Below are 17,155 nucleotides of genomic sequence, written 5' to 3' on the forward strand. Positions count from 1 at the left end.
GGGGCCTCCATGAATGTTCAACAAAGTACTAATCAGCTCATGTATATGAGGAAATGAGTGAAATAACTTCAGAAAAGAATCAGAGGGAATAGTACACAGTACTCACACAGGGCCTGGAAAAGGACTGATCCTGCCAGCCAGAGTGGAAAAACTGATAATTCAGAGTATTGGTTAGAGTGTTCAGAAAGGTCTTTTCTCCGTGGTGAGGAGTAATGTGCCCCAAACTGAGCACTGCTCCAGATTTGCCTAACAAATCATAAAAGCAAGACCTGAAAGTGTCACATTGTTTCCAAGTGACTTAAGTGCATCCTAGAAAAAAGCACAAAAATACTTATAGGAAGCCAAAAGTACCCAGCATCCAACCAAGTAAAACTCTCAGTCTGGCCGGGCGCGGTGGCTCATGCTTGTAATCCCAGCACTTTGGGAGGCCGAGGCGGGCGGATCACGAGGTCAGGAGATCGAGACCATGGTGAAACCCCGTCTCTACTAAAAATACAAAAAATTAGCCGGGCGTGGTGGCAGGCGCCTGTAGTCCCAGCTACTCGGAGAGGCTGAGGCAGGAAAATGGCGTGAACCCGGGAGGCAGAGGTTGCAGTGAGCTGAGATCGTGCCACTGCACTCCAGCCTAGGGGACAGAGCGAGACTCCGTCTCAAAAAAAAAAAACAAAACAAAACAAAACAAAAAAACTCTCAGTCTTCCATCCATTAAAATATTACCAGACTTACAGACATATGGGAAAACATGAGCTTTCTCAAAGAGACTAACCAGGAAATTGAAATGGACTCAGAATTGCCATAGATATTAGAATTAACTGACAAGTTCATTGAAAACAGTATTATAATTGGATTCCATATGTTCTAAAACTTAACTAGAGACACAGAAGATTTAAAAAAAAAACCAAATCAAAATTCAGTATAACAGAAAAGATAGAAATCAGATTTCTAGAAATGAAAACTATAATGCTTGAGATGAGAAATACATGGCCAGCCATTGGTGTCTTATGCCTGTAATCCCAGCACTTTGGGAGGCCAAGGCAAGGATCTCCTGAGCTCAGGAGTTTGAGACCAGCCTGGGCAACATGATGAAACCTTGTCTGTACCAAAAATGCAACAGCAAAAAAATTAGCTGGGTGTGGTGGGGCCTGCCTGTGGTCCTAGCTACTTGAGAGGCTGAGGCGGGAGGATCACTTGAGCCTGGGAGGTGGATGTTTCAGTGAGCCAAGATTGCACCTCTGCACTGCAGCCTGGGTGACAGAGTGAGACCGTCTCCCCCCCCCCAAAAAAAAAAAAAAAAAAAGAATAACACATAGGGCAACAACTAATGGCAGTTTAAACACTGCAGAAGAAAAAGATTAGTGAACTTAACATAGTAATAGAAGCCATCCAAATGAAACAGAGAAAAAACATATTTGAAAAATAAGCAAGCCCTTGGGCTGGGTGTGGTGGCTCATGCCTGTAATCCCAGCACTTTTGGAGGCTGAGGCATGTGGATCATGAGGTCAAGAGATCGAGACTATGTTGGCCAACATGGTGAAACCCCGTCTCTACTAAAAATACATAATTATCTGTGCATGGTCGCAGGTGCCTGTAGCCTGTAGTCCCAGCTACTCGGGAGGCTGAGGCAGGACAATCATTGAACATGGGAGGCGGAGGTTGCAGTGAGCTGAGATTGCACCACTGCACTCCAGCCTGGCGACAGAGCAAGACTGTCTCAAAAAAAAAAAACAACAAAAAAGCAAGCCCCTATGAGCTTTAAGAGAACTTCAAGTAGTCCCTAACACACATGGAATTGGAGTCTGTAAAAGGAAAGTGGGAAAAGAACAGAAAACAATATTTTGAGATGATGAAAAAATTTCCAAATGTGATGGGAACTTACTGATCTAAGAAGCTCATCAAACCCTGAGCACAAGAGGCATGAAGAAAACTACACCAAGCCACATGAGTCATAACCAGAATGCCCTAAATCAGTGTTAAAATGAAATCCTCAAAGCAGCCAGAGACAAAGGACATGTTTTATGGAGGAACAAAGGTAAGGATGATAGCAGATTTCTCCTTAAATGAGGCAACAGAGAAAATAGTAGAACATTAGTTTTAAAAACAAAAAAACTCAACATAGAGTTATATACTCAGTAGAAATAGCTATAAGAAACAGTGAAGAAATAAGGACATTCCAGTTAAACAAAGCTGAAAGATTTCCTCTCCAGCAGACCTGCACCACAAGAGGTGTTCTGATGTCTGATGGAAATCTGGATCTACCTAGGGGGATGAAGGACAGGAAATGTTGACTACTTGGATATGTATACAAGATATTTTTCTTTACGTAAATCTCTAAAAAGGATATTGACTTTATACAAAAATAATATCAAATGTATTATGGGGTTTATAACATATATTTAAAATATATGACAGTCATAGCCTAAAAAGGCTGTGAAAAAGAAGTATATATTATTGGAAGATCCATATATGTACTATTACTGAAAAGTACACTGCAAAAGCTTTTATAAACATTGATGATCACAGAAAATATAAATGGTCTAAAACACCCCATTTAAAGGCAGAGATTTCTGGATAAGATAAATAAAAATAAGATCCAGTCATGCTGCCTATAAAGGAAACATGTTAGATTCAAAGACAAATAGATAAACAAAAAGAATGGGAAAAGACATAGAATGGTAAAATTATTCACAAGGCTGCAGTGCTGTGACAGCCAGATGAAGTAGCTTTCAGAGCCAGGAATACCAGTGATAAAGATTTTTTTTCATATTGATAGAGATAATTCATCGAGAGGATTTAACAATCCTAAACTTTAGGTTAGTAATAGATTTACAAAATATTTGAAGCAAAATCTGATAGACCTGGAAGGAGAAATAGATCCACAGTTATAATCAGAGGTTTTAGCATCCTTTTAATAATTGATAAAACAGGAAATGGAAAAGGAGCAAAGATATAATAGACTTAACCCTAAATAACTTAATTGACATTTATAAAATATCTTTTGCACCCTCCTCCCCAAATAAAACAGTGGAATATACATTCTTTTCAAGGACAGATGAATGAATATATTAACAAAGGTAAATCACATTCTTGATTATAAAGCAAATCTTAATAAATGTAAAAGGATTGAAGTAATATAGAGTATTTTCTCCCACCATAAGGGGTTTAAATTTAGTTAAATTAAAAATCAATAACAGAAGTATCTATAAAATCCCTAATAGTTGGAAACTGAATATACTTCTACATAATGGATTCTTCAAAGAAGTGTTCAAAGGGGAAATTAGAAAGTATTTTGAACTTTGGGTTAATGAAAACAGAATTTATGGGAAATTTACATATAGGAAATTTAGATATAGCAAATATAAAATACATATAATAAGTACATTGATTTCATTGTTTTCCATTTTATCCTTACTCATTTTTTCTACTTACTTTTGGGTTTAATTTGCTTTTTTCTAGCTTTTTAAGGTGGAAGCACCTGAGGTCATTGATTTGAGATCTTTCTTAGGCAACACAAATACGCATTGTGTGTGTTTGTATTATGTATGTATATATCTACCATATGTAAATGCATATATGAAGTTTCTCATATATAGGATATAATGTATTATGTGTGATGTATATTAATGTGTAAATTTCACATATAGGGAATTTCATATGTGTATGTGTTTATGTATATGTATGTATCTAATATACACATGTATGAAGTTTAACTTGTGTTGGGTAAGAAGAAAGGTCTAAATCAATGGTCTTAGCTACTTCCACTTTGAGAATGTAGAAAAGAATACAAATCCATATAGTAGTAGAAGAAAGGAAATAACAAAAAACAAAATGGAGAACAATATAATCTGTAAAACCAGAAAAACAATTGAGAAAATCAGTGAAACCAAAAGCTGTTTCATTGAGAAGATTGATAAAATGGATAAACTTCTAGGTGGAACAGATTATCAATATCAAAAATAAGAATGATGAATCACTGAAGATTCTATAGATATTATGAAGGAAGTGAGGAAATACTATACCTGTAAGTTATCAGTTTGACGATTTTGATGAAATGAACCGTTTCCTTCAAATAAACAGCTACTACCACTTACTCCAAAACAGATAGCCTTTCCACAAAGAAAACCTCAGGTCTTCAGATGCTTCAGTAGTGAATTCCAGCAAACAATTAATATTACCACTTCTTTACAGACTTCTCCAGAAAATTCAAGGAGAGGGAATACTTCCTAAATCATTCTTTGAGTCCAGCATTGCCCTAATAACAAAACCAGATAAAGACATTGCAAGGAAAGAAAGCTATAGACCAATGTCCTCCATGAACATAAATTCAAATACTCTAGGGATTGGAAACCAGTGGCGTATAACATGGTTATTAATACCTCATGACCAAGTGTGGTTAATCCCTGGCAGGCTTTTTCAACATTTGAAAAGCAGTCAGTGTAATTCCCTGTGTCTAGGCCAACTTCATGGCTAGGTGACCTGTGCAGTCACACGTTGCTGCACTCTTGTAAGAAGGGATCCTGTACTTGGCTTAATGCGCTGTTGTTGCCATCTTGAAGTTCTTCACAGTTTTATCTTTGAACTTGTGATTTGTGTGTGAAGTCTGATGGACACTGGACTATGTGTGCAAGTAGACAGGATACTTGAGAGGCAGTGCCCTACTGAGCTGTTGGTCTGTGTAGTATGGCCTGGGAGTGTCCTGGAATTGTGTGTGGGTAGCCAGGGCCATGACCTTTGTCTGCATTGGTTGCAGCAGCAGCAAACTCACGAACAGTTGCATTCCAGAGAGGACCCACAGTGTGAGGCTGGCTTACTAGTGTCTCCCCTAAGCCTGTCCCTCTGACATTCTTAGGAAATACTAATTTTCTGGACTGAATACTGGGGCAGTAACTTCCAGCTTTCAGGCAGTCATCATTGTCAGTAAAGTATTAGAAAATAAAAGCATACTTGTGGACATTGTGTTAAGGCACACTAGGCAGTTCCTAGAATTCTTTGGAGTGTAGATTCTCTGGTCTTAAGAACTGCTGCAACATTGCAAAGTAAATATCCAGAGGCTTAGAAATAGGAATTTCATTTGATGGGAGAGAACATGATTTTCTTATAAAATTTTGGATGAATCAAGTATTAACAAAGAAGTCAATTTTAAAAATAGTTTTTTTTTGCATTTGGAAATACAGCAATACACTGCATAAACAGGTGTTTCCAATTGTATGCAAATCATGAAGCCATTTTGTTTCTTGTACAAGATGTAGGAAATGTCAGAGGAAACATTAAAATGCCATTGTATAAATTTACATGTAAAATTGAATTCTGCTTTGTACAAAACTAATATTCACGAAGAATTAATTTCAGAGAACTGCTACTCCAGTCTTTGTCTATATATACCAAAACTTGTATTTTTTTAACTTTTATTGTGCAATAAAGTATCAGAAATCAGAAATTTAACCCATATTGTCACAACGTATAAAGAACCAACAGGTTCCTAATGATTGCATCAGCTGAAAACCTTCTCAAAATTAAAAATTAACAAAAATTACTTACCTTGCATTTGCCAAGAATACATGTTACTTTCAATTATATATTGAAAATAAAGTTGCTAAAAATATAAATTTTGATGACTTAAATGAATTTGCAAAAAGAGGGCCAGAAAATCTTACGATCAATCAAGATATCATATTAACAAACTATTAGTAATTATTGTATCATTTAAAGTTATTACAACAAAACTTTTTTGTGATTTGTAAATTTATCTTGTTATATATTACGATTATACCTATTACATTTTACAAGTAATAAAATATATTAAAAGAAAAAAGCATAGTTTATTTTACCTTTTACTATACTTCTTTTTATACATTCTGAGTAACTGACCTCACGTTTTTATTTTGCACTGGCCCCATCAATTATGTAGTCATCTCCGCCCTGTATTAAAAAGAAAAAAATAGAAAAAAAGTCAACCCATACAACCATTTCCATATATGCAGAGAAGGCATTTGACAAAATTTAGCATCCATTTCTGATTAAAACTCTCAAACGAAGAATAGAAGATAACTTTCTTTAATCTGATAAAAGTCAGCTATAGAAAATATACAATTGACATTGTATATAATTGTGAAAAATGGAATGATTTCTTTCCAATATCAGGAACATGACAAGGATGTCCACCCATACTTGATAGTGTAATATATACTACCTAGTATAACCAGGGAAGAAAAAGAAAGGAGACTAGAATGGAAAAGAAGTAGAAATGTCTTTATTCACAAAAGATATGATTATCTATGTAGGAAATCTAATGGAGTCTCCCAAGAAAAAGAATGGGAAAAAGAATGACTATAATTATTAAGTGTAGCTAGGTGGCAGGAGAAAAATATGTAAAAATGAATTTTACTTCTATATATTAGCAATGATCAATTGGAACTTGAAATTGTTAAAAGTTCCATTTGCAATAGTATCAAAAATATTTTTTTTGCAGCTATGTCTGGCAAAAGATGTGAAAGACCATACTAGAAACAATAATCCACTGCAGAGAGAAATTGAAGACCTAAACAAGTGGAACTCCCTGCTTATGTCAGAAAGCTCAATATTGCTAACATGTTTTGTCGTTAACATGACTTATAGATTCAAAATAATATAATTCCATGTAGTAATTAGCAGGATTTCTTGTAGTAATTGGGTATGTAATTCTAAACTTTATGCGGAAATACACAGGAACTAGAATAACTAAAACTTTGAAAAATAAAAGCTGAGTTGTATGGATAGAATTACCTGATTTTAAGACTCAAAGTAAAAGTTTGCTGAGACTTGGTCTTTTTGTCTAGAGTACTTTTTCTTCAATTTTAACATCTAGTAGTTTTATTAAGATATGTTTTGGAGAAAACTGTTGCTGAACATTTTTCGTAGGTTCGTGATGGTTCCTTTGAATATGTGGATCAGGTCTTTTATTTTTGGACAGTTTTCTTAGATTATACTTTTTAATATTAGATTTATTCTGTTGTTTTCATTTTTCTTTAAGGACTGCAATAACATATATACTATGTTATAATTTATTTATTTAATTGTAGAACATCTTTATCCAGAACTTTCTTTCTGATCCAATTTTCTTTTTTCTTACTCTTAAAATTATTTCTTCTTTTTCTTGTTTCATTCTCCTTTACAATGCTGTTTATTCAAGTTTCAGTCAAGTGTAGTTTCCCCTTTGGCTCTGTATTAGTTTACTAAGGCTGCTGTAACAAAATTCAACAGACTGGGTAGCTTAAATAAATTTTCTCACAATTGTGGAGGCTGGAAGTCTAAAGTCAAGGTGCCAGCAGGGTTGGTTTCTGGTTAAGTGTCACTCCTTGGCTTGCAGATGGCATTTTCTTCTGGTGTCCTCACACAGCCTTTCTCTGTGCATATGACCAGTGGTTGGGGGTGGTGGGTTGGGGGAGAAAGAGAGCTCATGCATGTGCTTTCCAGTCTCCTCTTCTTAAAAGGACACCAATGCCATTGTATTGGTGTTTTACCCTTATGACCTCATTTAACCTTAGTTAATCTCCTTAAAGTCCCCATCTTCAAATACAGTCGCACTGGAGGTTGGGGTTTTAACATACACATTTTTGGGGGGCACAGTTTAGTCCATAACAGATTCCTTAATAAGGAATGTCTTTAATAAGTCTTAATAAGACTTGAATTACAAGTCTTATTTTCTGTGATTATTCTGTCCTCTTTACAACTTCATTCCTGAGTTTGATTACCCTTTGCCTCTTTAGTTTATATACAGTCCAAGTCTCTTCTCTTGGATTTCCCAGTAGCCTGAGCTTTAATCTACGTGAACTCAGACATCTTCTGAGTATTTTCCCACTCATAGTGAAACTTTCCCTTTCTGGGAGTAGTTTTGTGTTTCATCTTCTCTGGGCTGCCTGTCTCGTCTATTCCATGTAATCACCACAGTCTCTGACTGACTCTCTTTGTAGGCATGGGCTGTCACTTTTTGCTGTATTTGAATATCTATTGCTTAGTGGTGATTTGAAATTAGTAATATTCTCCATCACCTAGTTATGTTAAAGTCACAGATTGTTATAGATAATGTTATTTGCTCCACTTATGGTGACTTTTTTTTTTTTTTTTTTTTTTTTTGAGATGGAGTCTCGCTCTGTCGCCCAGGCTGGAGTGCAGTGGTGCAATCTCGGCTCACTGCAAGCTCCACCTCCTGGGTTCACGCCATTCTCCCGCCTCAGCCTCTCTGAGCAGTTGGGACTACAGGCGCCCGCCACCATGCCCGGCTAATTTTTTTGTATTTTTAGTAGAGACGGGGTTTCACCGTGGTCTCGATCTCCTGACCTCGTGATCCGCCTGCCTCGGCCTCCCAAAGTGCTGGGATTACAAGCGTGAGCCACCATGCCCAGCCTATGGTGACCTTTATAATTCTTGGGGGGATGCATGGGGAAATGCAGATGTAAGCAGTTGCTGTTATTCTTCTTACACTAGAAACCAAATGTGTGCATTCAAATAGTTAAATTCCTCTCTGTTTTTCCACTAGCCTAGGCCTTCTGTTTCTAGTTTTTGTTTTTGTTTTTTCACCCCAAACCCATGAAATACAAAAAATATGCACTTGCAATTATGTTCATCTTTGGAAATTGGCCAAAAAACCAGTCAGCTACAACACGGGGCATTTGTATAGCGATTTCCTTCCCTGAGAAATGTTTTGGTATTTATATGGTAAGATTAATTTTGCTCATTTCTAGAAGTCTGGACAGCTGATCACCTGAAACAGAGGAGCCAAGAAAACCAATCTAAACATGTGTGGGAAGTTGTATTCATCAATAATGAAATGCTGACTAAGGAACAAGGTGATGTAATAGGAATACCATTTAATGTGGACGTAAGCTCTTTTCCTTCCAGAAAAATGCTCTGTCAGTGTTACTCATGTGGAATGAGTTTCAACACTGTTTCAGAACTTATCAGTAAGATAAACTATTTAGGAAAAAAGTCTGATGAATTTAATGCCTGTGGGAAATTGTTACTCGATATTAAGCATGACGAAACTCATACTCGAGAGAAAAATGAAGTTTTGAAAAATAGGAACACACTGAGTCATCATGAGGACACTTTGCAGCATGAGAAGATTCAAACTTTAGAGCACAATTTTGAATACAGTATATGTCAGGAAACCCTCCTTGAAAAGGCAGTATTCAATACACAGAAGAGAGAGAACGCAGAAGAGAATAACTGTGAATATAATGAATTTGGGAGAACTTTGTGTGATAGTTCATCCCTCTTGTTCCATCAGATAACTCCGTCAAAGGACAATCACTATGAATTTAGTGATTGTGAGAAGTTCCTATGTGTGAAGTCCACCCTTTCTAAACATCATGGGGTATCTATGAAACGCTATGATTGTGGTGAAAGTGGGAATAATTTCAGGAGGAAATTGTGTCTGTCACAGCTTCAGAAAGGTGATAAAGGAGACAAATCCTTTGAATGTAATGAATGTGGGAAAGCTTTCTGGGAGAAGTCATATCTCACTCGACATCAGAGGGTGCACACAGGAGAGAAACCCTTTCAATGTAATGAATGTGAAAAAGCTTTCTGGGATAAGTCAAACCTCACTAAACATCAGAGATCACACACAGGGGAGAAACCTTTTGAATGCAATGAATGTGGGAAAGCCTTTAGCCATAAGTCAGCCCTCACATTACACCAGAGAACACATACAGGGGAGAAACCCTATCAATGTAATGTGTGTGGGAAAACTTTTTGCCAGAAATCTGACCTCACTAAACATCAGAGAACACACACAGGGCTGAAACCCTATGAATGTTATGAATGTGGAAAATCCTTCCGTGTGACTTCGCACCTTAAAGTACACCAGAGAACTCACACAGGTGAGAAACCTTTTGAATGCCTTGAGTGTGGGAAATCCTTTGGTGAAAAGTCAAATCTTACACAGCATCAGAGAATTCACATAGGAGATAAATCTTACAAATGTAATGCATGTGGGAAAACTTTCTACCACAAGTCATTACTCACCAAGCATCAGATAATTCATACAGGGTGGAAACCTTATGAATGTTATGAATGTGGGAAAACCTTCTGCTTGAAGTCAGACCTCACAGTACATCAGAGAACGCACACAGGGGAGAAACCCTTTGCATGTCCTGAGTGTGGGAAATTCTTTAGCCATAAGTCAACCCTCTCTCAACATTATAGAACACACACAGGGGAGAACCCCTATGAATGTCATGAATGTGGAAAAATCTTTTACAATAAATCATACCTAACTAAACATAATAGAACACATACAGGGGAGAAACCCTATGAATGTAAAGAATGTGGAAAAACCTTCTACCAGAAGTCACAACTCACTCAGCATCAGAGAATTCACATAGGGGAGAAACCCTATAAATGTAATGAGTGTGGAAAAGCTTTCTGCCATAAGTCAGCTCTAATTGTACATCACAGAACCCATACACAAGAAAAGCCCTATAAATGTAACGAATGTGGAAAATCTTTCTGTGTAAAGTCAGGACTTATTTTCCATGAGAGAAAGCACACGGGGGAGAAACCCTATGAATGCAATGAATGTGGGAAATTCTTCAGGCACAAATCATCACTCACAGTACATTACAGGGCTCACACAGGAGAGAAATCTTGTCAATGTAATGAATGTGGAAAAATCTTTTACCGTAAATCAGAACTTGCTCAACATCAGAGATCACATACAGGGGAAAAGCCCTATGAATGTAACAAATGCAGGAAAACTTTCTCTCAAAAGTCAAATCTCATTGTACATCAGAGAAGACACATAGGAGAAAAACCTTATGAATGAAATGGATATTAGAAATTTCCAGCCACAAGTCAGCCTCCATAATGCCTCAGAGTATTCACACTGTGGAGAAAGCCCTGTTGACATCCTGAATGTTCAGTAACTATCCACAAACTCACCTTAAGTTATTCCAAAGTAATAGTAGGGGATAAACCCATAAACTACAACAATTATAGGACAGCTTTTGTTAGGAAGTGATATTCTGTGTAATATCAGATGGTTAATACAGGCATAACACCTTACAGATTTTTTTGAATTTGTGAAAATTTTTGGCAGAAATACAAATAAGATTATGTTAGAATTTACACTGAGCAGAAAATTGTCAATTTAAGACATCTAAAGTGAAAATTTTGCTTAGAAATAAAATATGACAAGTTCTGTTTTGAGTTTGATGCCATAATAGTTTTTAGGGCACCTAACAATAATTTATAGATGTATATTGTGGAATGTAAAGCTTTAAGAACTTAAAAAAAAGTAATAATTAAAATAACCTCACAAGAAGTTTAATGAGTAGAGAGAATTCCCATGTACACTTCACCAAACTTCCTCTAAGGATAATATACAATCTTAGTATATGGTCAAGTCCAAGAAATCGATGTTACCTTGCTAGTAGATACAGACTTAGTCAGATTTTACGATGGTTTGCATGCACTCTGTGTGTGTGTGTGTGTGTGTGTGTGTATGTCTGTGTGGTTATATCAAACTTTTACCACTTCTACATTTGAGTAACCATCAACATGATTAGTTTACAGAACTGAAAAGGAATCTGAGATCTGTACTGTATCAGGATTACAAAGGAATCAGGATTTAGCCTCAAGTAGTTCCCTTATTGTATTAATAACCACACCCTTTCTGCAACCCTATCCCTTGCATCCACTTGACTATGAAGCTTTTTTTAAAGCACAGATAAATTGAATAATCAGGGCAATAGCATTAAGCACATCTGCGAATTATCCCTGAAGTTCATAGGACTTACATATGTATAAGTGGTATGTGATATAAATCGTGTGTTTCATATGTGTAATGGAATTTAACATAATTGTGAATAGGAAGTAGGTATCTTAGTTTAGTAGTGGTTACATCATCAGGCCCATCCCAGATGTTTGTCATGTCCTGAAACAATTTAAAAGGAGACCCACAGAGCTAATGTTTATCCATTTAAAAGGTATAAATCAAAATAACAAATTATCTAAAAAAAAATCTATCCTGTACATGTGAAGATCTAGGCTTGCCTCCATGTTACTCCCTTTCTCTTCCTACCTGTGGCTCATCCCATGCCATGAAGTGCCTAGGGTACATATGTGAACATTCCAGCCTTCAGCGTAAGTGATAGTCCAAATTTTCTTTAAGCAGCTGCTCTCCAAGACAGGACCCTGGAAAGAGGCCCACACATATGGCCCAGTTACTGCCCAGGGCTGTTGGACTGTCATTTCAAGGCTCATTGTACCCAGACAGGGATCTGGGCCCTCAGAGACTTTTGAGAACATGAAGAAGAGGGTTGAGGCTGGAGCAGAGCCAGAATCAAGCTGGCATGGGGCTTTTATTGACAGTGTGAAGATTGTATACTATATTACATGATCAGATCATAGAAATAATCTAAGATTATACAGTCCGGTGATCCTAGATTACACAAGTAATCTAAGCTTCCACTTTAGGAAACTAGAAAAAGAAGAGCAAATTAAATCCATAGTAACCTGGTAAAACATTAGAGTAAAAATCATTGAAATTGAAAAGAGAAAATTGATAAAACCCAAAACTGGTTCCTTGAAAAGGTCAGTAAAATTGATAAACCTCTAGCTAGCTTAAGAAAAAACAGAAGACAAATATTGCTAATACCAAAAATGAAAGAGGCCATCACAGCTAATCCTGTGGTCACCAAAAGGATTAGAAAGAAACATGGACAACTCTGTCCATAAATTTGATAACTTAGCTAAAATGGACCAATTCCTTGCAAGATGCATTCTCTCAAAGCTCACACAAGGTAGACCTCAATAGGCATATATATCTATTAAATAAATCAAAGCAGTAATTAATAACTTTCCAAGGCCGGGTGCAGTGGCTCACACCTGTAATCCCAGCACTTTGGGAGGCTGAGGTGGGTGGATCACGAGGTCAGGAGTTCGAGACCAGCCTGGTCAACATGGTGAAACCCCGTCTCTACTAAAAATACAAAAAATTAGCTGGGCATGGTGGCATGCGCGTGTAGTCCAAGCTACTCAGGAGGCTGAGGCAGAAGAATCACTTGAACCCAGGAGGTGGATGTTGCAGTGAGCCGAGATTGTGCCACTGTACTCCAGCCTGGGTGACAGAATGAGACTCCATCTCAAAAAATAATAATAAAACTTTCCAAAACAAAGTGCCAGGACCAAATGGGTTCACTGATGTGCTTTTTTTGAGATACTTAAGGTAGAAATGATACCAAGTCTCTACCATCTCTTTCAGAAAATAAAAGCAGAGATAACACTTCCCAACTCATTTTGTGAGGCCAGTATTACCCTAATACCAAAACCAGGCAAAGATACTACAAGAAAGGAAAACTACAGATCAGTATTTCCATTGAACACAGATGCAGAAATCCTCAAAATATTAGCAAATCAGGAATGCAAGGCTTGTTCAACATTTGATATTCAGTGTAATCCATTGCATGCATTAGCAGCTCAAAGATGAAATATGATCACATCAACAGGTACAGAAAAAGCATTTAACAAAATCCAATATGCATTTATGTTAAACCCTCCCAACACAGAAGGAATACAGGAGAACTTACTCAAGTTGATAAAGAACATACTACAAAAAACCCTACAGCTAACATCATCCTTGATGTTTCCAACTTGATGCTTTCCTACTAAGATCAGGAACATGGCAAGGAACACCACTGCTTTTCAGCATTGTACTGGAAGTGCTATCGAATGCAGTGATAAAAAAAAAAAGGAAATAAAATGCACATAGATTTGGAAGGACGAAATACAACTGTCTTTGTTCACAACATGATTGTCTTTGTAGAGAATTCTAAATAAACAACAAAAACCCTGCTGACATTAATAAGCAATTATAGCAGGGTTGCAGGATACAGTCCTCAGGTAGATGATAAAAAGGAATTAGACATCAAGTCATTAAAAGACATGGAGAAACCCTAAATGCTTATTGTTAAGTGAAAACCAATCTGAAAAGGCTTTCTATTTTGTATGATTGCAATTACATGACATTCTGAGAGAGGCAAAACTATTGAGCCAGTGAAAGGACCAGTAGTTGCTGAGAGTTGAGGGGAAAGGAGGGATGGCAGGTAGAGAGGTGATTTTTAGGGCAGTGAAAGTACTCTCTAGGGTACTGTAATTTGTCAAAACGCAGAGAATGGAAAACAGTGAATGGAAAATACAGAGTAAACCCTAATGTCAACTCTGGACTTCAGTTAATAATAACGTATCACTGTTGGCTCATTAATTATAACAAATGGACCATAATGGTGCAAGATGTTAATGATTGGGGAGCCTGTGGAAGATGGGAGGGGAAAAGGTTATATGAGAATTCTTTGTACTTTTTGCTCAATTTTTCTGTACCCCTAAAGCTACTCTAAAAAATGAAGTGTATTAAGTAAATAAATAAATAACCAACCAACCCTGAGGAACATCTTGTTTCTGTACTAAGGTGTTCTTTTGTTAGTCGTATGTTTCTGACTGAACATGTAAATCATCATTAATGAACATTTGAATTGCTTTTATACGTCCTTAATATATTTTAAATTATGGTAACTGACCTGAAATTAAGGACTAGTATTCTTGGTTCTCTTGACATCTGAAGCCAATAGGGCCTCAAATGACCTAACCTCATTTCCATCGCCACTCTGCTTCCACAGGTGAGATAACTTAGCAGACAGTCCTCCTTGTCAGGGGGGCCAGGCACAGTTCCTGCTTATTCCTAAGTAGTAAGATTTGCTTCCCTGCTAGCTCTTGGAATTATTCACCAAACTCCTCACATCCTCCCACAGCAAACAGCAGTCACTGTACTCTCTGGATAATACAGCTGCTCGCCACAACCCCTCCTTTTCCACTCTGCTCCCAAGTGGAACCCTGTGTGGCTCTGCCCAGCATGTGGTGTCCTTCTCACCTTTCTGAGAGTTGGTGTGACTGACAAACTCACCTAGATCTTATCTGTCCAGTGTCAGGTGTTCAGTGTTCAACCTTTCTATAGCATCAGGCTGGGGATCCCTCCTTCACCATCAGTGTGAAAAGGAAGCAGTTACAACCATTGGCATAAACAGGATGGCCCATCCAAAGCCAGGGTCGTCTAGTCCAATTTTAACTAACTGCTCTTGGCTAACTGACAGGTTCCATATTATGGCAAAGGCTTCTTGGACAGAACCACCAATTGCTGGCAGGTTTGCACTTGGCCTGTGCTGTAATGCACTTTTCTTGGGGGAGGCGAGTGTCGCATCTCTTCCCATTCTAAAATGCTCTTGTGCACAGGACAAGAGTGCTCACCCATTGGCTGTATCCCTTCATGACTTGACTTGGGCTCAGCCTGTTTGGCAGGTGGTCTCTGAGGCTCCCACCTCTACAGGTAGTGACCACACTGCACACGAACTGATCAGCACTTGAGCCCCACTTTCCAAAGGTCTGGCTGGAGCTCTCTGATTATCATCACTGGCTGCATGGAACATCCCTACAGACTATTGTTTGTTATTGCACACCCCTGGGTTGTGCATGCAGATGGCCTATTGTGAGGTTTGTGGAAAGGCAGGAGACAACTGAGGGAGGTGAGTGTGGCACTCCAGTTGCCTAATGAGGCATTCAGGAAGAGTAGTACCTGCACCTCGCTGCCACCATACATGCTTTACTGAACCCTAAGAGTGTCAAGATGCACATGCGTGGTGGCCCATGGTCCAGGTGCTGATGAGAAGAGAAAAAGGTACCAGTTCTCCCCAGATTACCAGAGGAAGTAACTCTCCTGCTCTCCGAATGCAAAACCCCTTGCCAGTGTGCCTGAGTGTGGCCTGGCATTGCTGCTTGCCAACATGCCACAGGGTGAATCTTGCAATCATGGGGTCTGATGGCCTACACCTGGGCCACAGACTATATGACCTTACCTTGAACATAGGGAGAGTGACTGTGACATCCAATATGCTTTGAGTGTTTGTGCCCCCTCCAAAAGTCATGTTGAGGCCGGGTGCAGTGGCTCAACAAATCCCAGCACTCTGGGAGGCCGAGCACAAATCCCAGCATTTTGGGAGGCCGAGACGGCAGGATCACTTGAGGTCAGGAGTTCAAGACCAGCCTGGCCACATGGTGAAACCCCGTCTCCACTAAAACTACAAAAATTAGCTGGGCATGGTCACACCTGTAATCCCAGCTAGTTGGGAGGCTGAGGCAGGAGAATTGCTTGAACCCGGGAGGCAGAGGTTGCAGTGAGCCGAGTTGGTGCCACTGCACTCCAGCTTGGGCAAGAGAGCAAGACTCCGTCTCAAAACAAAACAAAACAAAACAAAACAAAAAACAAGTCAAGTTGAAACTGAATCCTCAGTGCAACAGCTTGCAAAGGTTTGGCCTTTGGGAGGTGGTAAGGTCATGAGAGCTCTACCTCATGAACGATTAGTGATCTTAGGAGCCAGCTGGAGAGAACACACTAGACCCCTTTTTGCCCCTCCCCTTTCTGACATGTGAGGGCCCAGTGTCACTCCCCTCAAGAGGAAACAACAAGGAGGGGCTGCCTTGGAAGCTGAGACCTGGCCCTCACCGGATACTCACCTTTCTGGCGCTTTCATCTTGGCCTTCCCTGCCTCCAGAGCTGTGAGAGGTAAATTTCTATTGTTTATAAACGACCTAGTCTCAGGTGGTTTGTTATAGTCCATGGTTCGCACAAATGGACGAAGACAAAATGTCTCTTGGAAATTTGGCATTTGGCCATGCTACAGTCTCATCTCTGTACATGAGGAATATGTTGGGACACTATTGAAAAAAAACAAACTCAACACCTAACGGCATGGTCCCAATGCTGCCTAAGACATTTGTCAGATTATTTTCAGGGGAAACTGTGAGACTATTATGAGTGCGTGTGTATGGGCATGCAGCCTATGTGTATGTGAGGTGAGGTTGGGAGAGAGATTTATAATACCCCAGTTAATGGAATCAATCTGAATGATCGCTTGAGCCCAGGAGTTCAAGGCTGCAGTGAGCTATGGTGGTGCCACTGCACTCCAGCCTGGGTGACAGAGTGAGACTCCGTCTCTTTAAAAAACAAAAGGCTGGGTGTGGTGGCTCTCGCCTGTAATACCAGCACTCTGGGAGGCCGAGGCGGGCGGATCACGAGGTCAGGAGATTGAGATCATCCTGGCTAACACGGTGAAACCCTGGCTCTACTAAA

The 17,155-nt window shown here is 38.7% G+C and overlaps 1 protein-coding gene across 8 annotated transcripts in view; it reads left to right on the forward strand.

Moving 5' to 3' along the window:
- LOC129480814 (zinc finger protein 33A) overlaps window positions 1-14,415 on the forward strand; it is a 51,335-nt gene extending 36,920 nt beyond the window's left edge. For 5 of the 8 annotated variants that reach the window (XM_063637354.1, XM_055275178.2, XM_055275174.2 and 2 more), the window contains one exon: window positions 8,718-14,415. In XM_063637354.1, coding sequence (XP_063493424.1) covers window positions 8,718-10,801 — 2,084 coding nt within the window. In that variant the 3' untranslated portion in view covers window positions 10,802-14,415. The remainder of the gene's footprint in view (window positions 1-8,717) is intronic. The other 3 variants (XM_055275179.2, XM_063637353.1, XM_055275177.2) reach the window with 1 other exon arrangement.
- Window positions 14,416-17,155: the final 2,740 nt, after the last annotated feature.

Source organism: Symphalangus syndactylus, chromosome 4, assembly GCF_028878055.3.
Source record: "Symphalangus syndactylus isolate Jambi chromosome 4, NHGRI_mSymSyn1-v2.1_pri, whole genome shotgun sequence".
Lineage (NCBI taxonomy): Eukaryota > Metazoa > Chordata > Mammalia > Primates > Hylobatidae > Symphalangus > Symphalangus syndactylus.